Source organism: Melanotaenia boesemani, chromosome 16 (genome assembly GCF_017639745.1).
Source record: "Melanotaenia boesemani isolate fMelBoe1 chromosome 16, fMelBoe1.pri, whole genome shotgun sequence".
Classification (NCBI taxonomy): Eukaryota; Metazoa; Chordata; class Actinopteri; order Atheriniformes; family Melanotaeniidae; genus Melanotaenia; species Melanotaenia boesemani.
In genome coordinates, this window is record NC_055697.1 from 25,272,342 (window position 1) to 25,297,310 (window position 24,969).

At 39.5% G+C, this 24,969-nt stretch overlaps 3 protein-coding genes across 5 annotated transcripts; all 3 read left to right on the forward strand.

Moving 5' to 3' along the window:
* The first annotated feature begins 4,181 nt into the window (after positions 1 to 4,181).
* slc17a5 (solute carrier family 17 member 5) lies at positions 4,182 to 13,825 on the forward strand. Of its 2 annotated transcripts, none has more exons than XM_042010100.1 (11): positions 4,182 to 4,339; positions 6,472 to 6,668; positions 6,929 to 7,162; positions 7,300 to 7,387; positions 8,283 to 8,369; positions 9,043 to 9,161; positions 10,271 to 10,432; positions 10,551 to 10,683; positions 10,765 to 10,912; positions 11,163 to 11,253; positions 12,182 to 13,825. In XM_042010100.1, exons 2-11 carry the CDS (start codon positions 6,567 to 6,569, stop codon positions 12,317 to 12,319), a joined length of 1,302 nt encoding a protein of 433 aa, XP_041866034.1. In that variant the 5' UTR covers positions 4,182 to 4,339; positions 6,472 to 6,566; the 3' UTR covers positions 12,320 to 13,825. The 2 variants fall into 2 exon arrangements, with proteins under 2 accessions (XP_041866034.1, XP_041866033.1); XM_042010099.1 differs by lacking the exon at positions 4,182 to 4,339 and adding an exon at positions 5,503 to 5,693.
* A 711-nt stretch (positions 13,826 to 14,536) lies between these two features.
* On the forward strand, positions 14,537 to 19,400 carry eef1a1a (eukaryotic translation elongation factor 1 alpha 1a). Of its 2 annotated transcripts, none has more exons than XM_042010102.1 (8): positions 14,537 to 14,981; positions 16,137 to 16,296; positions 16,461 to 16,640; positions 16,850 to 17,146; positions 17,514 to 17,664; positions 17,823 to 18,079; positions 18,320 to 18,554; positions 18,647 to 19,400. In XM_042010102.1, the coding sequence occupies exons 2-8, from the start codon at positions 16,153 to 16,155 to the stop codon at positions 18,769 to 18,771; spliced, it is 1,389 nt and encodes a 462-aa protein (XP_041866036.1). In that variant the 5' UTR covers positions 14,537 to 14,981; positions 16,137 to 16,152; the 3' UTR covers positions 18,772 to 19,400. The 2 variants fall into 2 exon arrangements, with proteins under 2 accessions (XP_041866036.1, XP_041866035.1); XM_042010101.1 differs by having other exon boundaries at positions 14,538 to 14,981; positions 16,110 to 16,296.
* A 322-nt stretch (positions 19,401 to 19,722) lies between these two features.
* On the forward strand, positions 19,723 to 23,622 carry cgasa (cyclic GMP-AMP synthase a). The gene is made up of 5 exons (XM_042011188.1): positions 19,723 to 20,736; positions 20,879 to 21,092; positions 21,209 to 21,466; positions 21,638 to 21,737; positions 23,035 to 23,622. The coding sequence occupies exons 1-5, from the start codon at positions 19,723 to 19,725 to the stop codon at positions 23,381 to 23,383; spliced, it is 1,935 nt and encodes a 644-aa protein (XP_041867122.1). The 3' UTR covers positions 23,384 to 23,622.
* Positions 23,623 to 24,969: the final 1,347 nt, after the last annotated feature.

Here is a 24,969-nt window from a genome sequence, read left to right on the forward strand (position 1 = left end):
GTTCTCACCACCTGCAGGAAGGAAAATTGAAGTTGGGTGCAATACAAATTGGTTGGTGGGTGAAGGAGGAGGTGGTCCGATCCTTGGCTAAACTGGATTAGTTGTGTCCCAGTAAATTCTTATATGAGGGTTTAAACAAGAAGGGGGTGTAAGGTCATTTGAAATAATCATAATATTTAATTAATTGTGTTATTATTAATACATAATTAATCAGCATATTGAAATAAATATTACAGATTATTATTTTAATATTAATTATAGATTATAAACAAAATATAAAACCAAGAATATGAAATAAACAAATCAAATTTGATATACAGTAAATAAATCCACATAAGGGGAAGTGGCATAGAACATCACCTGGAAGGAGAAATCTGCCCTTATATCTGGAGGTGAGTGGAACCTCAGAGTGAACCTTAAATTCCTGCCTGATACCACCACAAATAACCTGTGGCCTGACATCATTCGATGGCATCAGCCCGAGCAGTGACGGACGGATGGAGGAAGAAGGATCTGACAGCTTAATGCAGAGAAGCAGGCTGGTCAGCTGTCAGCTATCCTATAGAAGCTGGCTGCAGAGGATTTGTGGGAACATCCACCAAGTGCTTCCTGTAGGTGTGACTGGGCACAAGCTCAAAAAGACCATTTAAGATCTTGCTGAGGAGGCAGAACAGGGGAGCTTTTGGCTTTGGCTAAGAGAGCAAGAACAGATAGGAGGAAGGCAAGGGTCCTAGGGTCAGCTGCAGGGAGCCATAAGGAGACACCCCTATCGTTGCTCTACCACCATGATGTTCTGGGATTAATGGAGCGAAAACATCAATGAAGCATGGCTCCCAGCTGATGAACCTGCAGCTACAATAATTATTATTTTTTTTACATTTTGTAAAAGGGCCAAATAAAAACTTCAGATTTAAAACATAGAATTTTCTCCCCATTTTTTGCAAGGTTGGGCTTTAATTGGTTAAGAATGATCAAATCTAAAATATAAATATGTATAAGAAAATAAACTGTCTGAAAATAAATAAATAATAAATTAATTGAAGCCATAGTTGCTTCGAGCTGGATGATCAATCAGAGCAAAACAATTCAGTTGAGCTTTATTTGTATAGCGCCACTTCACAACAACGTCATCTCAGGTAGCACTTTACAGACAAATCAGTTCATAATAAATAATAACCTACTTAAGGAAAACTAGCGGATTGGATCTAATTTTTACTTTGATTCTGTCCCCCATCCTGAGCATGCAAGAGGCGACAGTGGAAAGGAAGAACCCGGCTCAGGGAGGGCGGCCGTCAGCCTCAACTGGTTGGGGTGGAGACGACAGGAAAGAGAGACCAACAGACCCTGCAACTTTCACCCAGAAAAACCTGCTGAGAGAGGAGAAATATGTTAATGATGCCAGTACTGTCATATGATAATACATGGAAGATAAGGAGACGAGCAAGACCACACCCCAGGTAGACCACAACCCAGTGATCATCACAGAGACACAGAACATCTACCTGATATCTTTTTACAGATATAAAGTTTTGCTGTTATTTGATGAATTACAGTTCATAATGTGTGCAGTGACTAGTTGCATTTTGTTACTCAGCTGGACGATATTGAAATCTGTTTGCCTTTTGTGTGTTTCCATTTATTCCAATAAACAATTATAAGATAAATAAAACTTTGGCTGGTAACTGATTTGTGATTTAAACTGAGACACTGCCTAAATAAGAAGCAATGCAAATCTTTTGTGTGTCCATGTATGTGGCCTGATAACGTGTCTCTGTGGCCACGTGCTTCTCTCGTCTTTCTTTTGGATTTCGCCTCATCATCCCTCGTTTACGGGATTCGCCTCCTCTCTGCTGTTGAGACAGTAAAGCCTGGAGACGAACGGCTCAGCTGCTTCTCGTCTCAACAACAAACCTGTGTTTAAATGTTACATAATTCCCACACATCATCTGATTCGGTGCTAACATGTGAGTGTACGGAGGGAAAATGTGCTCTTCATTCCTCTCAGTAATAAAAACATAACAAAACTTGCTTTATTCACCAATAATTGAGTTCAGAGAAAATGCCATCTAAATGATGTGCCTGCTGGAGCTGGAAAATTCATTTATTTTCTATGTCATATTTGAAGTTCATAATCTCCTGTTTTAATATTTATGATGGTGCCCTCTATATGACATTAGTTGATAAGTGCATGTGCATAAAGTCAGAGAATAAAAAAACTCTTTATCCCTTATATTTGGGTAAAATGGATCAGTTAAAGCAGGATTTAGTGCATTTTTGTTTATATACACAGTGGCTTAAGTATTCTTCCCCCATGGCATTTTCCTATTTTTTTGGTGTCACATCCTGCGTTCAAAATGGATTTTTCGGGACATTTGAACTGGATAAATTTTGTTTAAACGGATTTTAAATGCTTTAACTTTAATGAATATTCTGTGATGATTGCCAAACAGAATATCAGCTGCCTTTTGCCTTTCAGCCAGAATTAAAAAGCTGCACTCAAATGTACTTCTCAGAAGGATCCGTTTCACAAGGAAATCAATCTTCTTACTTTTTTATTTTTCTACGGTATAAATACAATAAATTAGTTTATCTAGCAAAAGAGTTGCAGCAAAGACTGAAAACCTGTGTCAAAAAGTTAAAAGAAATCTGGTGTGTCCTGGTTCTGATTTTAATATAATTAGAGGCCAGTAACAATGAGGATCACAATGGAGGGAATCTCAAAACTATTTTCTTTGTTCCTGATGGTTGACAAACAATGATGGTTGACCATATTAAGAAAGTGGGCAAAGTCTCTCAGACCAGGTAGTAATACAGAAGTTTGATTAATTTTAGATTGCTTGGTATTCCCCATTAAACTGACCATTTGAGGAATGTCAGTCCTTTTCAGATAATCTGCTAGTCTAGACTGGTTTCCTGTAATGGAATAATGATAACATACCAGGTCATCTGGGTTATCAGTGCATTTGGATTTCATGTGTAATTTCACGCCATGTAGTCTTGAGGGATGACCCCCTGCCCTGACCTTAACCATTTTCCATGTTATTTCATGCCGTAAAACGACATGAAATGACATGGAAAATGTGCCGTAAATGACATAGGAAAAGGTTAAATCCATGAACTCGACTCTACCCTTAAGATGGCACGCAGCTGGGTGCTTGAAAGTTGAAGAATATGGACGATTTTCCCAGATTTCTACTTACAATTTATAAAATTATTAAAAGGAAATAAGGATGGTCATTTACAAAAATGATTGATTTTTACATATGTGTATATTTAACAAGTAGGCAAATCTTTGCCTTCATTTTTCAGTGTGACCCCTGATGCAGCAACTTCTGCAATCTGTAGTTATGAGGGTGTAAATAACCTACTTTAATCACAGCAAAAAGCCAACTCAACGCATTTTAGATAAAGAAACACAATAATTGAACATTTAATATCCTTACATTATCAATCTTTCCAAATAAAACACTTATTAATCAAACCAAAAAGTCGTTTTTGGCCTCATCTGTAGCAAAACATTTCCCCCAACAGCTTTCTGATTTGTCCATGTGATCTTTAACAACCAGAAGAGCAGCAATGTTGGATTTGGAAAATAATTTATTTCTCATATATTGTTACAAACTTTTGTTTACAGGTACTTTAGTAACTTAAAGTTACAGTGTGTAAAATTTACTGAGTAGTAGCAAAGATGGGCAAAGAAATTACTTCAAATGCCAAGCAGAGATGTGAATGGACGGTGGCTGTCAGTAGCCAAAATTTGTCTAGATATTAAATGTGTTAATCTGCAAGTGGATTTGGTGGCCTCAGGTGCAGCAGTGACTGCACTACAGGTAACTACTTCATAATGATGTCACTTCAGTGTCCATTCAGAGACACAAATATGTGGTCCCACAGAAAGTAGATATAAATGGCTCATTCTAACAGAATAAAAATGAAAGTTATTTTGTGATTAGATACCAAGATATACCAATTGAAACATTTTTTCTTTATTTGTGACAAAAACAGAGAACAGTAAATTGTGCATGATTTATTTGGATTTTAGTGGCATGTCATTTAACTTTGTACGTGGGACCGTGGATTGTATGGAGTTCTACTGACACCCTCTGGAAGCCCAGTCAAAACCCCGAGCAAATGAGACCGATTGGAGACAGGTGTGAGCATCTCTGGCAGGATTCAGAACCAACAGAGTGACGGGGCACGCTGCTGAAACCGAAGCACGCGCAACAGCTGACCCGGGATCCGTGGGTTTAGCTACTCAGCCCTGGGCCGCAGGAGTTCCGTGTCGGCCCGGGCAAAGCGTGAGTATCCTACGTCTAACAGCCAATTTTACGGATCCAAAGTAAGACGCGGCTGCAGGGCCTGGCAGAAGGGGCGGGGGGATCTCTGAGTAAAGCAGTGGACTGCCGCGTGTACGTTTGTTTCTGCAGGAGACCAGAAGGTTTCTTAAATGCTTCGGAAAATAAACTGTTTAAAACTTGACTTAGTGTGACTTTACCTCTGCTCACCCTGAATGAAAGAACTTTGCTGGTTGTAGAGGCCTGGGGGTCTAAATCCCCAGCTGGCGTTGTCCTCATTTAAGCTTAGTGATGGAGAGTGATATAAACCCTTACATAGAATATCAGAACTCTGACGCTTTAAAAGAGGGAGAGCTGGGTGTATTCAGAATAAAGGCGAAGAAATGAAATTTAAATCTGGTTAAATGAGATAAAATAAATCTAAGCTAAATAAGAAGACTAGACAAGGGGCTTAACTTAAAGGTGTAAAGTTAGCTTGGGCACTTTGTATTTTAAGCTTTAACAGAACAATTCTAGTTAATTTTAAAGCATTCCAGACTGGAGGGAATTTGGTAAAACTGAATTGATGTATACAAAATTTTGTTAAAATGATCTTGTTAACTAAGGTCACAGGTTTGTCAATATCATAGCAAATCTTATGATGTTGAAAGAGTACAAATCTATATATTAGATTTTTTAAGTGCACCTGGGCTGCAAATCACCTCACATTTGTAAAAACAAATAGTGTTTTTAAGTATCATCATTACATAAGTAACAGCTGTCTACTTTAAATTTAAATTAGGGTTAAATCTCGTTTATAGTTTTGAAATTAATTTTCTTTTTCTTGTACAGAATGGGAAACTAGAAATTTCATTCTTATAGCCCCAATTCCCAGTTTGTAATGTTGAATAAACACAAGAAAAACTTTTGATTTTGTTACATGTTGCACCTCTAAATGATCTGAACATATCTTAATTGGTTATTGTTTATTGCAGTACAAATTATATATAAATAGTAATTAATTTTTAGATTTTTTTGAGTAATTTTTCATCGCTGTTTTTACTTAAATAGTTTTAAATACGTTTTGCTCACATAAACATCATTTAGGAGTTTCGTTTTCTTCCAACGTTTTTCCTGAACGTTGAGTTTATCACCTGAAAGTTAAAACCAGGGCAAAACCAAATCTCTTTTACTTCCGGTTTAGTGACTTGCGTCACGTGACGGGGGAAGTCGCGCTCAGCTCAGTCAGCTGACTCGGGCTCCGGGAATGTGTTAGCCGTCAACAGCCGTTTCTTGTGTTTACTATGCGGTAACTCGCTACTGTCGGCTGTGAAATGGAGCGGTACGGGTCTGACACGGAGGGGGACGAGCAGGAGAAGCCGCTGCTTCACCGGAGACACGAAGACGAAGTTCAGAGAGGTGACAGAAACGCTAACTGGCTAACAGTAACGTGGCACACAGGGGTTCTTCTGACATATGTTTCCAAAGAAAGCTGTTGTTTTTCCATTTCCAGGGTGTAGCCAAAAATCTTTAAAAAGAAAAAAAAAAACTGGAAATGGAATTAGACCAGTTTTTAATACATTTTATAGTAGATCTGATCTAGTGATGACGTATTCACATTAAAATTCTTCTGCACAATAGTAAACGTTAAAGTGTTATCTTTTCAATTGGACTAAACAAGAAAAATATCCAAGCTTCTTCAGTACCAGAGTGCTTATTTTTGACGTGTTGTTTTGTGTGTTTATATTGTATCACAAGACTTTCAGTCGCTTTTTCCACGTGTAACGTTTTTAACCTTTTTAAATGGCTTCAGTCACGGGATGGATGCTGTGCTTCCTGCTCTCATGTCATAAGACGGGTCTACCTGAGGCTATGAGGTCGTCTTTTTGCATACCTGCACGATAGATGCAGGTATACAAGGCACGCATAGGCTGGCGAGATAAATGTCTCTGAGGGTGTAAAACTTATCGGCAGTCCAGCAAGTTTAATTTGACTTACTGACACACGCTTTAGATTATAGTTGCAAAGTAAACATGGTCTTTTATACTGTAGTTAAAATCAGTATCGAATGGGCATTACTTATCTAACACTGAAGCATTGCCTTACATTGCAACAGGCACTCACGTTTGAACGCCCAGAGTTTTAGCTACTAACCAGGTCTTACCACTGTTTATTCTTTCTCTCCATCGTCCTGCAGCTCCAATATGTTGCTCCTCACGCTACGGCCTGGCGCTGCTCTCCTGTTATGGCTTCTTTGTGGTTTACTCTCTGAGGGTGAACCTTAGTGTGGCCATGGTGGACATGCTGAACAGCACCCATCAGTCCAGTGCCAACCACAGTGGCTCGGTGTGCCCTCCTCATACCAGCCCTGCTCGACCCAAACACAACCACACAGTGAGCAACAATGTCATAACAACTAAGGAGAGCTGCACGATTTATCCCACATTTGTCCATTTTGCAGAAGTAATAGCATGCAGTTTAAATGACACAACTCAAGTGCATTTGCCACTTGAAAAAAGAGCTAACTTTACAGCTTATAAAGGGAAAAATCCAAGGAATCAATTTACCAAACGGTTATGCTTTTAATTAAGATTGTGTGAATATAAAGAGTTGATTTGATACCCCTTTAACTTTTCTAACTCCTCATTTCACAGGCCAGTGTGTACAACTGGAACTCTGAAACTCAGGGCTGGATCTTGGGTTCCTTTTTCTATGGCTACATCCTGACACAGATCCCTGGGGGCTACCTGGCTGGCCGTTTCGGACCCAAGTGGCTAATGGGCTTTGGAATCCTGGGAACTGTAGTTTTTACACTACTCACCCCTGTGGCTGCTGATCTGGGCGCTAGCTACCTGATTGTTGTGAGAGTGCTGGAGGGTATTGGTGAGGTATGTGATAAGAGTTTCATTCCAACAAGTAGACACTGTTAGTAATTCCATAATTACATGAGGCAGACTAATCACTGCAGACTGATCGAAGATAGATACATCAGTCTTTGCATCTAACTGTCCTTTATTTTTTTCAGGGTGTCACATTCCCTGCAATGTACACCATGTGGGCTGCGTGGGCCCCTCCTCTGGAGAGGAGCCGACTGCTCACCATTTCATACCTTGGTAAGAGCCACAAAGTCATCACAAAGGAATACTAGGCTGCACACCTGGCTTATGTTTTACTAAAATGCAATGAAATCATAAGAAAACAGCCCTAAAAAGGTTAGAATCGGTTTTGTTATTCATTTTAAGTCGTTTATTGTAGATGGAGAAAAATTTGGTAGTTGCAATTTTAGGAACGAGACGTCTCTCTGCTTCTGGGTTTTTGGACTCTAAACATTGTGTAACTAGTGATGTCTTTAGGTTAATTTAATTGTACATCCTGATGCAAAACGAGCAGAAAAAGCAATGACTCATCCATGTCAACATGTTGTCTTCTGAATACGCCCAATTCAATGTAATGTCTGGTTAAAGTCCGAATGTGTATGTAAAATCACGAGTATTTACTTACTGCTAAATCTGGTTGCAAAGTATGATCAGATTAGTTAATCTGCTGCAAGTTTAATATGCTGCAATTCTCTGTATCCTCAATGATAAAGATGTCGCAGATCCAACCTTTTTAAGGTTCTTTTAAATGAATTCATTATTTTTCAAACTTGTTTATTTCTATATCAGATTATTCAAATAAGTTTTTTTTCCAATAATTAAAATCACTATAATCTTGGAAAGCTTTAGTTTTCCTGTCATTCATTCAGCTCTGGTGCATTTTTTTTTTTTTTTTTTTTTTTACTACAAACAACCTGGATATGTAAAAAATTTTTAATCATCAGTTCGCACTAACCATGACAGCTTATAGTAAAATAATAAATTTAATGTTTGTGTAAAACTTGGTCATGAGTATTTAAGATACTGCACCATCGTCACTGTCGGTGTTGAATTGTTTATACATGTTATTACATTTTGTGCATTCAGCCAGCTGTGGAGGACAGATGTTTTATATTTGTCTCTTCCATCCCAGGAGCCCAGTTGGGAACGGTCATAGCTCTTCCTCTGTCTGGTGAAATCTGCTTCTACCTGGACTGGACCTACGTCTTCTACATCTTTGGTAACGATGTGGAGAGTCAGTAGTGGAGGATAAATTAAGTCTCCTGTTCATTTGTAACATCTTGAATGGTTGTAAGACTTGCTTCCTAAAACAAGCTTAGACTATCACACTGCAATATGGTTATTTTTACCTTAATAGAAAATGTATGTTTTTTTTTTTTTATGTTGAAGAACTTAAACTTGGCCTGGTGGGAATTTTTAACATGCACAACAACGTGCACCTTCAGCTGAAAAGGCTTATATGAATAAGTTGGGAAATATCACATGATTGATTAAACAAACATGATGATGCCTGATCAGGATTTTGTCAGTAATGGAAGCTCTTTCTGCTGCTTTCATCCCCAGCGTGTCAATCACTTATCTGACTGTGTTGTTTTGTACACTCACAAGCTTTTCTTTGCGTCTGCTTCTTTTCTTCCTCTTTGGAAATGATGATTTAGCAGGTTGAAGAGGGAAATGTTTGTGCAATTAAAACTGCTTCTCAAGCTCTATTTACTCGTTTTGCCTGCCTTAACAGCTGCTTTTGCAAAGCTCCATCTCTGAAGCGTGTCCTTAAAAAATAAATAAAAATCATAATCAAAGTGTATAATATGTCACATGGAAGGTTTGTGCTGGATTAACACAGGTCACCAGTGTTTGTTTGTGGTAAAATGAGTTCCTCTTTGTGTGTCCAGGTGCTTTTGGCTTGGTGTGGTTCATCATGTGGGCTCTTCTCGTCTTTGACACTCCCAACACTCACCCACGAATATCAGAGCGGGAGAGACTCTATATCACCACATCACTTAAAAACGAGGTAATAAACTTGATTTTAATGCAGACAAAAAAAGGCACATCATTGTAATTATTACAGCTAATATCTATGTGCACTTCAGTGAGCTTGAATCTCTTGCTGTAGCAGCAGTGCTTGCAGGCGTCTCTAAAAGTGCAGCCATCTGACTCTAATGTTGCATAAATTTGGTGCATTACAGAAGTTTATTTTCTTATCTTGTTCACTTGTGTGGCAGAAACACCCACAATGAATCTGCAGTCTACAGTTCTCCTTTACTGGGAAATTAAACTGCAGTGTGATCATGCAGTCAGCAGCAACCTCAAAACTCGGCGTGTGAGTGTGTGGTAACCTCCTCTGTTCAAGGGTTTTTGAGATTATCAACCATAACCTCTTTATTTTTATATGGACTCCTGAGACATCTGATGCGATTCAGAAAACACATATTACCAGTGATTTGACTAAAACAACTGGAAAAGAACATTTTATGCCAGAAGAAGACAAAGCTGCCACGTGAGTGAGGAAGAGAGGAGAAAGTTGTGGGCTCATGGAACCATCATCTTCCTCTTCTTAAAAAAATTCTGTGTCACCACCATTAGAGAGATACAATCATAGATGCTGTTATTTTTGCAAGTTTTGCATGTAGAACCAGATTTTTTTTTTTTCCCCAAAAGCATCTGGAAAGTGGACTCTTCTGACCACAGAACACATCCACTTTCTTTCTGTTGATTTAAGATGAGCTCCTGTCCAGAGAACCCAGGTTTCCTCCTTGTGTAATGCACATTTCTAGATGCAGTAAGAGACGTTGAGTTAAAGTGATTTTCCCAAGGTATTTCTGAGCCCATGTGACTATATTGATCATAGTGGCGTGACAAGTTCTCATGCACTGTTATCTTAAAGGCTTGAAAACTGCATCCAATGGTGGTTTGCAGCCTTGACCTTTACAGAGATTGCTCCTCTGTTCCATCTTTTCTCAGTATCATGCTGTGTAGATGCTGATTAACTGATTCATCCTTTGGTTTATGCTCCTTTTTATATGTTGGAATAAGACCTAATTCAAAGGATTGTACAAAGACTGCCCTAATTAGCTTTTGATCCGTTTTTATTTCGTCTTCCTTTGTCTCTTTTTGCACCAGCTGTCCACCTCAGCAAGCTACATTCCCTGGCGAGCCATCGTGACTTCAAAGCCACTGCTGGGCATTGTTGTGGCTCACTTCTCTTACAACTGGACCTTCTACACTCTCCTCACTCTGCTGCCAACCTACATGAATGACATACTGCGATTTAGCATACAGCAGGTGAGAAGGGAGCTTGTTGCTAGCATGGATGTGATTGGCTGATAAACTCAAGCAAGAGTCACAATTCTCCTGCAGAAAGTACTTGGTAGTAAAATGAATGAAATGGTGTCATTAACAGAATGGGATACTGTCCGCTCTGCCATACTTGGGCTGCGCCTTGATGGCTGTGCTTAGCGGCCAAGTTGCTGATTACCTGCGAGAAACATGCTCCTACTCGACCGTGGCTGTTAGGAAGTCCTTCTCTCTGATTGGTAAAGAAATACATGAAGCTGACTTCACATCTAAAGCACCACATATTCCGTTTCTGAGGAGGTTTTCTTCTTGTGTTGCAGGCATGATCGGGCCAGCCGTGTTCCTGGTGGCAACAGGCTACACAGGCTGCGATTACACCTTAGCCGTTACCTTCCTCACTATCTCCTCTTCTCTGGGTGGAGTGTCGGCCTCTGGATTCAACATCAACCATCTTGACATCGCTCCATCGTAAGATTTCAGTCGCTGACATGTTGGATCTAGAAATATCTTTTAATTCTCGATAGAATCTGTCCAAATTGTCTTTACTGTTGTGGTAGGATCCTCCTTTTTGTACAAGAGCTCATACAAATAACACAAGTTTCTTTACTAAAAATTGTCATCAGTGTAGTATAGCATTATTTTGTGCACATATCCAGTAGGTCTAATTGTTCAGTCAGTTAGGACTTTAACAAATCTATATATATATATTTTTTTTTAGGTATGCTGGTATACTATTGGGAATCACCAACACCTTTGCCACCATACCAGGAATGGTGGGACCGGTTATAGCAAGAGCACTAACCCAAAACGTAAGAAACACATGCACATTCACACTGCAATTAAACACAACTCTATGAAAGCATTGAAGTTAAATATATTTTTTTGCATGCATGTAGTGTGCTGCTGCTTATACATGCAGAGGTCTCTCGATGTCGTGACCTCAAATCTAATTGCGTGAGCAAACACTATCCTCGGTCTCCTAATGGGTTTAGTTAGTAAGGGATTACTGTGTTAACATTTGTCCACTAGAGGGCGTCTGTGGTCAAGCAGAGCAATAGTCAGTTTCTTGTATTCCCGTTGATGCCCCAGAATGCTGTAAGACAGGGGTGTCACACAGATGACACGGGCCCAACCTGACCCACAGGACGAATTTGGTAAATTTGAAATTGATAAAGAACATTAACTGCAATAAATAATCTTTTATTTATTTAAAGAATTTTTGGACTCTAGTGGCCTTTTATTTGACAGTAGTTGGATAGGAAAGGTGGTCAGAGAGAGCAGAGAAGGACATGCAGCAAAAGGCCCCGGGCCTGGGCTCTAACCAGGGGCTGGTCGCACCGAGGAGCCATAGCCTGTGGGATAATTAGAGGAATCATCCAAATACATTTTCATAGCAAACCCTCAGTTTTATTCAACTAAAAGTAACATTTAATAGAAGAGTTGATGCTTACTCACATTACTGGTATTATCAGTATAAGAGATTTTGAGCTTTGTTGACACAAGATCTGGCAACGCCAGCTCCATGAAAACTTTGATGGGTGTTGCTAGCATACAGGAAGTGCAACATCCATTACTCATTGATCAGACTAGGTTCTGCCACACGTAAAGTGAATGAAACCTTCCCTATGCGATTTATGTGAACAGCACACTGAAATGATGCTGAGCATGCCCACTTAGCCACTAATTTTAGTCGTTTTAATCATGAACATCCTGGCTTTTGTGTTCGCTATCCTCTAGAACACCATAGAGGAATGGCAGATCGTCTTCTACATCGCTGCTGGCATCAACCTGTTTGGAGCAATATTCTACACAGTGTTTGGGCAAGGGACGGTGCAGCACTGGGCTGTCCACACATCTTATTCTCATGGAGACTGAGGCAAGAGACGAGTAAACTCATCCAGTTAAGTCTCAACTACTGGCTTATTCAGCGGGCTCTCAGCGAGGTGCAGCTGTGCTGATTTTCCTCATAGCACAGCTTACTGTGGGTAACCGCCATGATTCTGTCAGGGATGTTCTTTATTATGTCTGTAGTTTAGTTAAAAGATAAGCTCACAGTCACGGCAATGTAAGCAGACTGTAGCATTAATTAATCAAAGAGTATTGATGACAAAAAAATGTTCTTCATAAGCAAAATACTAAATATTTATTCCCCTAAGAGTCAGCTAAATGAAGCCGAGTGCGCTGGCTACATTTAATGCAACGTTTCCAATCAGTTACACAGCGACAGGCTTTTTATTTTTATTTTATGGTCCCTCAGTGATGAAGGTCCAATAACCCTGGAAACTTGTGGGTCATTTAAACTACCCAAACCGTGTGCCTCCATGGTCAATCTGTGGTAGAAATTATTCCAGTTTAGTTAATTTGTTTTTCAGGTTGTGTTCAAAGTTTTGTTTTTTAAAATCGGGAACTTCAATAATCTTATCAGGTTATCAGAAGAAAGTTTTTCTTGCACCTGTGGATAAAGTTCAAAATAACACAATGTGCTATTTTGCAACCCGCACCAAAGTGCTAGGAAGTATTGATAAAGATTTTCCCTAAAAAGAACATCCATCCCAAACTTCACAGCATGTAAAACTTTAGGATTTGCCTTCGTTATTTTAATGTTGTTTTATGTAGTAAAGGGATTTTATCTGTATGTTAATGTTTTATTTTTTTTAACATTTATTGTTCAACAGGAGCCTCTTTAGGTTGGTATTGATTTCATTAATGCATTTAAGATGCAGATGACATCACTTCTTAGTAACACTAAGCTTGTTGTGCCTGACTAGTGAGGGGACAACCTGAAAAGATTCCTGTTGGACACACTGTTAATGATTTACTTTGTGTTAATTCTCAGGTATTTTATGCCATTAATGGATTAAAAAGGAAGTTTACATTAAGCCATTTGCCACATTGAGACATGCATCCTCAAGTTTAGTGTCAACTAAATTAAATCAAATTTTTTAAAGTGCTTGATTTTTTTTTTTATTTTTTTTAGGCTTTCTACCAATGTGATCAGCTGGTTAAGAATAATTTATATGAATGTACATTATCCCCCTTATAAATAATACTGTTAACGGGTAAGGAAAAACTTAGCTACAAGGTGAACATTTTATCTTGGCTGAAATTTGTCAACAAGTAGCATCATCCTAGCTGCAGGTGTAATGCTCTTGTGCCTTTATAATATGAATTTTAAATGATATCAGACAATCCAGCACTGTAGAAGTCATGTTGTACCTGCTCTTTACTATTTCTCTTTTTACAATGTCTATACGCACTCAAAGGGACTTATGTATGACATATTGTACTGTAATGTTTATTGTAAATGTACATCCTGGAAACATTCCAGAAAAATTCCCTAAATTACTTAAATATATCAAATATAGTCATAAGCAACTCTGATACTGTGTTGGCTTTTTTCTTTATAGAGCTGCTGTCATAGCTGTTACCTACAGAATGTGGAGTGAATGACATTAATCTGATGTAAAAGTACTATGAAAGATCAAATTAAAGCCACACTACTGAACGTTGGTAGATTTTCACACTTTGGAGCCCCTAGCAAAGGTTAATTCCGCATCCATCTTGCATCCTGTCTCTCCAGACTGTAAAAATCAGACTCTTGTTCTGTCACTTCATCGCTTTCTTTTTCTTCTTTCCTCTGATCGCGTCCACTATTGTTTCTTTGCTGAATCCTAATGGTGCACAATCGGAACGGAGAATGTGTTAATGTCCAGTTGCTGGAAATTTGGCATTAATCAGTCAGAAACATGGAGTTTAAGGTTGAAAAATTACAGAGTACTACTTTAACAAATATTTTGATAATACATTAAAATTACTTAAGTTAGCTAACCCTTACCATAAAAAATGAGTACATTTTAAATATATTGTCCTATTTTGGGGTACAAAAAGTGTCAAACTTGTACATTTGCAGCGTCTCTCATTAGTGAATGATGACCTAGATCTACCTCCAGAGATGAAAAAAAGCCCTAAAATAAGACTTGTTTAGAAATGGTTTATAACTACAGTTTAGCAGCCTCTCTCGGTAGCCTTTGGAAGTTGTGCTAACTGGCAGACAGACGCACCAGAAAGGTGCGAGCATCGTTGTAATCCAACTTCAGAGCATCGTGAGAGGCGAGCGCTCCAACTTCTGCGCGTGACGGCCGCTGCTCGGTTCAAACCTGCTCATAACTACGTCTCTTCTAAGCTTCAAACACTACATTTCTGTATCCAGAGGTGCGTTTTTGCTCTTCCTCTATGCTTCTGAAAGTCAACTGACGCAAGCAGACAACGCTACTTTTTACATCCTCGATTACCGCAGCAAGTGAAGCTCATTCACGTGCAGCTGCGTCCGACAATGGATGCCTCCGCTGGTAGCTGTGCCCAATGATAAACTCGTTTACGGCTACTTCTCCTTGTCCCTCGTTGTGATGCTGTGCAGCAGCGGGCGCGCGCAATTACGCAACACCCCCTCCCGCCTGTCCCGAGAGCTATAAACGGATCAGCGTCTCTCCTCAGACTCTCCGGTCCTGCAGCCAACCTGACACCGGCCAGCTCTCAGGTACGACGCACCACATGTAATTATTTAAGGAAGCGTGTCTTGTTTTTAATTCCTCGGCGTAACACACCCGACGCCAATTTTTTTTACTATTATTATTAGGGGGATATTCTTCTGGCGACGTTTTGGGAATGTTGTGATGCGGAACAGAGGGCAGACGATTGGTACTTAATACGCATCCAGGCGTCAGTAAGCGGGCAGATGACAGAACATGGCGGAGGGTTGACATTTCCCTTAAATCCATCGGACATTAGTTTTTACCGCAGTAGCTGTGCCATTTTATGCAGGGTTTTCCGCAGTTTGGGCATCTTTTGTAGAATGAGGCGCACTGCGGCAGCCGCTGTAACGTAATTTGTGAGGGATGAGTTGAACATCTAAATGTCTTAGTCCTGACAGCGACTTCACCTGAACATGTCTAAGATAATGTGAGGATACATGTTACAGCCCTTCCCTGCTCCATCTTACTCAAACATTTAGATCAAATGTAAGAAATCAGATATTTAGAAAAACAAACTTTTAAACCATACGGGGCATGTGTGAATCTAATGTCTAGGGTCATCACATGACACCCCTGCAGAGTTAACAACTGTCTGCCCTCTCCTGCATTAACCTGTAAGCAGAGCACTGCAGCATCTGAGAAATGGCTGCTACATTGTCAGGAGGGTTGGACCTGACAAAATGGTGGATTCTGGCTGGAAGCAAAGCTGTGCTGTGAAACATCAGCCGTGTTGCCTGGGTGTGTTGATGCACAGGGGAGCGAAGCAGCGAGGGCGAGCTGGATGTGAAAGTGGAGAGCATGGGGTGGATGGAGGATTAGAGAGTAGGAGGGGCAGAGTATGTTATGTGTTTTGTGCAGGACCAGCAGCCATTGATAACATCTCTCATCGTCTAAGATATGGCACTTCTGAAACTGCTGTTTATAAGGAGTCCTCATAGTAACATCAGTTAAACATGTCCTGGCTTTTTTGACAGCTAGAAACTTTCTATTGGCCAACTACAGTTTTATCACATTTGATATAATCTTCAACAGTCACTTGGTTTGATATCAAATATTTAGCAGCTCACATAAAGCATCACAAAGTCTGCAAGCTTTCCTTTTCTTTCCCTTGGCTTTCTGTAATCTAACTCCAGCTTTAGCAGACCTTCTTGTGACTCCAGACCAACTCCAGTCGTTATGGGAAAGGAGAAACTTCACATCAACATTGTGGTGATCGGCCATGTGGACTCTGGCAAGTCCACCACCACAGGCCACCTCATCTACAAGTGTGGCGGCATTGACAAGAGAACTATTGAGAAGTTTGAGAAGGAAGCTGCTGAGGTGAGGATATAAAAGATGAGGATCCGCTAATCTTTTCTCAAGATGATTTCATTTTAAGATAAAAGCCATTCTGGTCATCCAGCAATGAATGATTTGCATGTTTCAAGTGAATCACTCGTCATAAATGTAAATTTAATCAAATATGTTATTTACTTATTTCCCAGATGGGAAAGGGGTCGTTTAAGTACGCCTGGGTGCTGGACAAGCTGAAGGCGGAGCGGGAGCGTGGCATAACCATCGATATCTCACTATGGAAGTTTGAGACCAGCAAGTACTATGTAACCATCATTGATGCCCCGGGCCACAGGGACTTCATCAAGAACATGATCACTGGAACTTCCCAGGTCAGTTACACAGATGCTAAGCTACTCTGTGTGTATTGCTTGGAGAAGGGGTCTACTCATACCTAAATAACACAACTCACCTCTAGCAGCTGGTACCAAGGTGAAAATTAACATGCACATCAATGCAGTTAAAGATGAATGTTAATCAATTTGATTGATCCTGACCAATCATGTTCTACACAACTAATGCTCATTGTTAACATCTTTAGGCCGACTGTGCCGTGCTTATTGTGGCGGCAGGTGTGGGAGAGTTCGAGGCAGGAATTTCCAAGAACGGTCAAACCCGCGAGCATGCCCTCCTGGCATACACTCTCGGAGTAAAGCAGCTCATTGTAGGCATCAACAAGATGGACTCCACTGAGCCAAACTACAGCCAGAAGCGTTATGAAGAAATTGTGAAGGAAGTGAGCACCTACATCAAAAAGATTGGCTACAATCCAGACACGGTTGCTTTTGTGCCCATTTCAGGTTGGAATGGAGACAACATGCTCGAGCCAAGCCCCAATGTAAGTAGTTCAGATGGATGTAAGAGACAGTGTCACATAAACAGCCATGAATTTGAATACTGATTTGTTTGGCTGGTGCCAGGATAGGGAAGCTATAGCTCAGAGGCTAACCAGCTGTATAGCCAGATGGTCCAACTCCATCAGAGCAGTTTAACTTACACTTTCCCCCTTTTTACATTCATTTCATGCAGATATTTGTCCCTTATTGGGACTTCTGCATGCTATAAAACTGCAACACCACATAAAGAGCTATCAAGACAGACAAAATATTTAATAATACCATACTATTATGTCAGAGCTTTTTAATCAACAATTATCAGAAAAAAAAAAATAAAATGTTTCATATATGCTAATCTCTCTTCTCTAGATGACATGGTTTAAAGGATGGAAGATCAATAGGAAAGAAGGAAATGCATCGGGCACCACACTACTGGAAGCTCTGGATGCCATCCAGCCTCCCACCCGTCCAACAGACAAACCTCTTCGCCTTCCCCTGCAAGATGTCTACAAGATAGGAGGCATGTAGAGCTAAAGACTGCTCCTTATGGGATGGTGCAACTGTGATAATTCCTAGCGTACTTTCATTTTTTCTAACAGAAAGTTGCATATCTTTGATGTACCTTCTATCCTTTTTTTTTTTTCCTTATGTCTCATGTACTGGCATCATCTTCCTCAGGTATTGGAACTGTTCCTGTGGGCCGTGTGGAAACAGGTATACTAAAGCCAGGCATGGTGGTGACCTTTGCTCCTGTTAATGTGACCACTGAGGTGAAATCTGTGGAAATGCACCATGAGGCGCTGACCGAGGCCCTCCCTGGTGACAATGTGGGCTTTAATGTCAAGAACGTGTCTGTGAAGGATATTCGTCGTGGCAATGTGGCCGGAGATAGCAAGAATGACCCCCCGCAGGAAGCTGCCAACTTCACAGCACAGGTAGACGCTGTGAAAGATTTGCATTAGATGATAAAGCTCTTCATCTTATGTCAGAACTATTTATAGACTTGAATGTTTTTATGAAGTATAAAGTCTAAAAAAAGCCTGTGTACATTTGCTATTCTGAGATGATCTAAAAAAAAAATGAAAAATGTTAAAAATAAGTAACAACTGCTGATCAGGCTGATAATCAGATGGGAAGTAAGTTTTCTTTGAATGAGCCATCCTCTGTTTTTGTAGGTGATCATCCTCAACCACCCCGGCCAGATCAGTGCTGGTTATGCGCCTGTGCTGGACTGCCACACTGCTCACATTGCCTGCAAGTTTGCAGAGCTTAAGGAAAAGATTGATCGCCGCTCTGGCAAAAAGCTGGAGGACAATCCAAAATCTCTGAAATCTGGGGATGCTGCCATTGTGGATATGATTCCCGGCAAGCCAATGTGTGTTGAGAGCTTCTCTGAGTACCCTCCACTGGGTAAGTTTAAGTGTGGCGGATTTGTTCAATTTCATCAGATTCCAGTAACTACATCATCACTGTTGAATCGTGCTTGTGTCTTGTCTTGACAGGTCGCTTTGCAGTCCGCGACATGCGTCAGACCGTGGCCGTCGGCGTGATAAAAGGCGTGGAGAAGAAGGTCTCCACCACTGGTAAAATTACCAAATCTGCTCAGAAAGCCCAGAGGAACAAATGAATGTTGTGCTGCTCTGCCGACCACAAGGTCTCCCATGGCAGGACATCGCTCATCCACCTCCATCCTACGATTGACCGCTTCAACTTAATAATTAAAGACTGGTTAATCATCACAATGCATCGCAAAAGCATTCGAAGGAAAGAAAAACATGTAGGTCTTTTAGTCTTAAAGGGAGCACTCCTGATTCCATTTCAGTGGTTAATCTCCATTATACACAATGTGAGACTAAAAAAATGAGAATACCGTTCTGTGATGTTTAGACATTGAACAAATCATCTCTGTAGCTCTCTGGAGTGCTGGTCCTGGTCTCTTTATATGTTGTCCTGCTTTTAGTATTTGTTTGCAACTTAATGGTGCTCTATAGGAGCCAATGACAAGATGTTAAAACTGTTCTTCTGATTAGTGGACTATTGTATTTATAGCTTTAAATACCATTTAAAAAAAAAAAAAGGTATACATTTGTTCTTGTAGGGGCTCAGAATAGACTACCTGTTGATTCTTAAAGCACTTTGATTGGCATTTTGCTAACTTTGCACTTGCACTGGAGAAGGTTAAATTGGCATAAGCTACTGCACCTTATTGTAAGATGGCATGAGCCTCTTTGCAACATTAAACATATTTCAACCAAAGTGTTTTGCTTCCATCTTGCAGATTTTTTTTTGTAGTGACACCTTCAACTTTCCAGTCTGGTAAAGTTGAATAAATCATTTACAATACACACGTTTCTCCACCAGGTGTAGCTATTTGAAAAAGAATAAAACAACAAAGTTATGATTTCTAACTATTTTATACAGAGCTACAAAACCAGTTTTGTCAGCTCAGTTATGTCATCTTATATTCTTACAGAAGAAAAATGTGTGTTAGGCAGGGTTTCAAATGTCAGGGGGCGTCAACCGGAAGTATGATCAAGTTTATATTTGGTGAGGCAATTTCCGTCCTCATTTCATCATCATGAGCGGCAGAGGGAGGTCACGAAAGGCAAAGAGTCCTGACTCCAATAATGTCACTAGATATAAAGAAGAAAAACAAGAGCCTCCAACGAGATGTCCACCTTTTACAGAAAAGAAGCAGAAGGAAACCACAGAGACTAAAAATGCACAGGATGAGAAAAAAACAAACAGCACTGACGAGAAGCCATCTGCACGCAACACCAGCAAAAAGAAGACCACAAACCATGACAAAGTGGAGACCAACAAGCAGAAGGGAGTGCCTAAAGACACAACAAAGGCTAAAGCCAGTTCTACAAGGACCAAACCCAAAGAAAAATCTGCAGGGGAGACTGAGAATATACTGCCTGACATGCCTAAGGAACAAGCAAAAAATGCTAAAACAAGACACGCTAGCAGGGCCAAATCTGCAGAGAAGGCAGAGAGTCCTAACTCTATGCCTGCCAAGAATGCAACTAGACATAAAGAAATCAAACAAGAGCCTCCAGTGAGTTATCCAGCCTTTACAGAGGAGAAGCAGGATGAAACCATGAAGAATCAAAAGGTAAAGGACAAGAAAAAGCTAAAGGACACTGATGAGAAACCATCTGCACAGAAAACCAGAAAAACAAAGACCGTTAACCACGACACTGAGGAGGACAATGAGCAGCATGGCTTGTCAACCGGAACAAAGGCTAAAATCTGTTCCACAAAGAGTAAAACAAGAGATAAATCTACAGGGGAGGCTAAGAACACATCACCAAACATGCCTGGCAATGCTGAATTCCCAGAAGAATCTGCAGAGAAAAGAAAAGTTCAGCTGGAAAGACTTGAAGAAACACAAACACCTCGAGAAGAGAAAGGCAACTCTCTCCTTAATAACACACTGCGCAGTTTGAGAATTAGGAAAATGGCTAGATCAAATACGTCAGAAGTTGTTAATGTAATCACAGCATATATAATCAAGCATTTAAGAAAAACCAAAAGCTTTCAAGATGTAGACGTACTTCGCACCGGAAGTTATTATGAAAACGTGAAGGTAAGCCATTCTAGTCCAAGTTCCAGTCAAGTTTAATGGTGAACACGTGGTTAATATTGGACAGAACAAAAGACATGCTCCTCCACCCGGTCCAGGAATGTAACTGTATGATCGTGCTACTCTGATATTTCTGTGTATACAGATTTCTGATCCTGATGAGTTTGACGTCATGCTGTGCATCCCGATTGATCGAGTTCAAATTGAAGCATTTGGAGAGGATGGAGCCTTTTACAGTGTGGCGCTAAAACGTGGAAATAATCCCCTGGAGAAATTCCAGAAGGGTGACGTTTTATCTGCCAGTGAAATGCTCAAAGAGTTCAGGGAGGAGGTGAAGAAATGTCTCAAGGAATTTACAGGTCAGTGGTAATCAAGTGTGAAGACATTATTTAAACTGCAGTTATATCCATTATGGACGACATGTCTATTTTACTTGTTTGGGATGCCCAACTTTGATTAAACATGTTTGTTCCAGACTGGTCGATGGAGAGAAAGAAAAAAGGCTGCCCTGCAGTAACTATAACCACAACAGTGGAATCAATTCCCATTTCCCTGGATGTTGTCCTCTGTCTTGAGGTTAAGTCAAGCTGGCCGAATTTCACTAACGATGGTCTTAAAATAGAGAAGTGGCTTGGGACTAAAGTAAAACGGGACTACAAACTAATGCCATACTACCTCGTTCCAAAATACGAAGGAACAGGCACAAAGGAAAAAGACGGGGTCCGTGCAAAAGGTAAGTCTAACTTCCTGAACACAAATAAGACTGAACATAAACTTCACAGGTGTTTGGCCATCTATGACAGACTTGCAGCATACAGTGACACATCATAATTTTGTCATTGGATTAAACATAAGTTCCTGAGTTTCAAAATATTTTTTTCACTTTCACTTCTCTAACACACAGATGTTTGGCGGGTTTCATTCTCTCATATTGAGAAGGCCATTCTAAAGAATCATGGATCGGAGAAGACGTGCTGTGAAAGAGAAGGCCAAGGCTGCTGCAGGTTGGGTTTTAGTAAACTTAACAAAAACAGCTCATAAGTCCAACTAATGCATATTGATGCCAAACAACTGCTAAACTGCACACAGTGTAAATCTCAGTCATATTAGCGTTCTGTTTAGTAAGTTCTGCTGTTTTTATCACGCTTGTTATGACCCAACTCTGGGGTAATGAGAGGGCGTAACAAAAAAGCGTACGGTGGACGGATGTAAAAAAGTTATCAGATTTTTATTGTGGCAAGCAGAAATGAGGAACCATACAAAAATAAGGTGGTAAATCTCACGTGTTGGGGGTAGTGAAACTGATTTAAACCAAAAACAGAACATAACAGCCACAATCTGAATTCAACTCAAAACAAGCCAGAGTGAAAGAAAAACTGGCCTACTAATCTACAATATTAACAAAAGGGGAAGCAGCTCCAATATCTAATTTAAAAGAAAATACAAAATACAAACCTAAAATTTAGTCCAACACATTCTAACATTTAACTATAAACTAAATACAACAAAAAGAGAAACCAAAAGGGCTTTATGTCTTACCAAACACCAAAGATAAAGAAAAACAAGACTACCAGTCTGCAAGCGAAGAACACAAAAGCCAAACAGTTTTAACACTGTTGGAAGAAAAAACACTAATCTTACTATACAAACACCACAAAAACCAAAGTCCACGATCACAACCACAAATAATTCAGCAAGCTAAGGACAGGCTGTCTGGGAAAACAGTTGCCAATGAATGAGCAGCTGCAGCAGTCATTTATTTCCTGGTGGGTGACAGCAGAAGCAGGGATTGAACCATCCATAATCCAATCAGGAGGGAGGTGAAGGTGTCTCCGTTTCAGCCAATCCTCAGCATGCAGAAAACCAGCAGGGCCACAAAGACACAGGACCAGATTCTTGTAACCCTGTACCAGATACAGCATCATGACTTCTTTTTTAAATTACAGAATAGAATAGGCTTTATTGTCACTTACAGTAGCAAGTATAGCAACACTGTGGGTCAACTGGTCATAAAACTAAGTTGTCATGTATGATTACAATCCTGTCTTATCAATATACAAATAAATTCTAGCTATGACCTGAACAGAAAATGTTACCAGATTTTTATCATAAAAAAAATCTAATAAAATATTTTTCATAGTCAAAAGAAAGATAGTTATGAGTTTCTGAATAAACATTTTGCAGCATTTGAGAAGTAAATTCAACACTGCTCTGCTGTCCTGTAATTTCTCATATCTATTTCTGTAAGCAAGTTATTCACATGAAACTCCTTTATAATTTACTGTTTCTCACTCTGCACAGGAAGGACTGTCTGAAGCTTCTGAAGCATCTTTTGCATCTGCTGAAGAAAAAGAACGGGATAAAATTTGACAAGTTCTGCTCCTATCATGTCAAAACTACACTCTTACACGCCTGCTGCTCCAGACCTAAGGACAGCGACTGGAAGGCCTCAGAGCTGAACCCCTGCTTCCAGCTGCTCCTGCAGGACTTTGAAGAGTCCCTGAAAAAGGGTGAACTCTACAACTTCTTCATCCCCAGTCAGAACCTGTTGTCTGGCCCTAGTACGAAAATGTGCAAAGAGCTGGCCGACTACATCAACAAGCAGTGTGAAGAAGGCTTTCCTATATTTGAGGAAGAGCTTAGAAAATAAGTTGCTTGTGTTTTTGACACATCATTCAAGTGAAGTTAGAAAGTTTGTTTTTAGTGGGATACAAACGTTCTTGATTTCATACCACTAACATTATCAGTGATTTGCAAACACTCAGTTAAATTAAATCTAAGTTAAAGACCCACCTGTTCTCTGCTGCATTTCAACAGTTTTTATTTAGAGTCCAGATCTGCATCTGGTTCTTTTAAGCTGGAATCTTTAAACTTGATCATATTTTAATACTGTCTTTCCCCAAGCTGGAACTTTATTTCTTGCAATTTATCTATTTTATTTTAGCATTTTCTTTCTGTTTTTGTTAATTTTATTTTTAATGCACTTGTATTGCTTTCTGTACCCTGCTGTAATGTTTGATGTACAGCACTTTGAATAGTCTTGTACAAAATGTGCCTTGCCTTGATGTTTTACATTTACAAGATGTTTAACAAAAATGACCAAGTCACTTTTTCCTAATTAAATAAGAAATAATGTCTTGGCTTTTCATTACTTTCTAGTTTGTTAAATAGTCTTTACCATAACTGTAATCAAAGTTGAATCCAGTTAATAACTAAACCAAATAAAAAAAACTTGAATTTTCTTATCTTGATGTTTTTTGTAAATTGTACTTTGACACATTTATTTACTTACCAATTTAGATACCAACTGTTATTGTCTTACTATGTCAGACGACCACAAATGATCCAAAACATCATAGAGCTTTACTACATATTAAAAAGCACCTTACCCCACAGAGAGAAGAATCAACAGGCAAGTAATGCATCCTGGAGAAAAAGGAAAAAAAACATTAAAGATAGCATTAATTATGAATACATTAGCTATTTATTTCAGCTGGCAGAGAACTTACAGAAGATGGTGCTGCAAAAGAGATGACAGAGAGAAATTGTGAGTATTGAGTGTGTATATAGCTCTACTCAACCAGGAGAAAATATACAAGTCCAAATTAAAACAGTGGCAAACATAATGAGGACAGAGAACACAATATTAATATAAATTATGAGAACAACAATGGGGAAGCTCCAACCAAAGCCATCAGAACAAATAAGAGATCAGGTTCTGGTCAGGGGGCCTTCATGAAGACCAGAAGTAGCAAATCAGACAGGCATGGTGGATTCTTGAAAGGGCTGACTGGTATCAAAATCTACAAAAACGCAATTCTGTGCAAGAATGTGAATTGAAATTTAGATTTTGTGCCTGGTAATCATATCATATATATAAGAAATATGACTTGGTAGTAACATTTCTTATTATTTCCTATACTCAGTTATATAACTTCCCCTTATGTGTGAAAAATGTACTGGATTCAGATGTGACATCACATTACAGAAGAGCATGCATAACCTACTCAGGATTGGAATAAGTCAAGTTTGTGAAAAATAAAGAAAAAAATGAGGGTGGAACTATTTTTACAGGAACCTATACATATATTCTAAGTACTGGTTTCTTTTCAGACGTTACAAAAACTTGCAGAATCAGCAGAAATTTGACTTCATGGAAAAAAGAAAAAAAAATCAAATGACAGATTAACTGCAGTACAACAAATATTTTCTTTGATATTAAATTTAAAACAATTA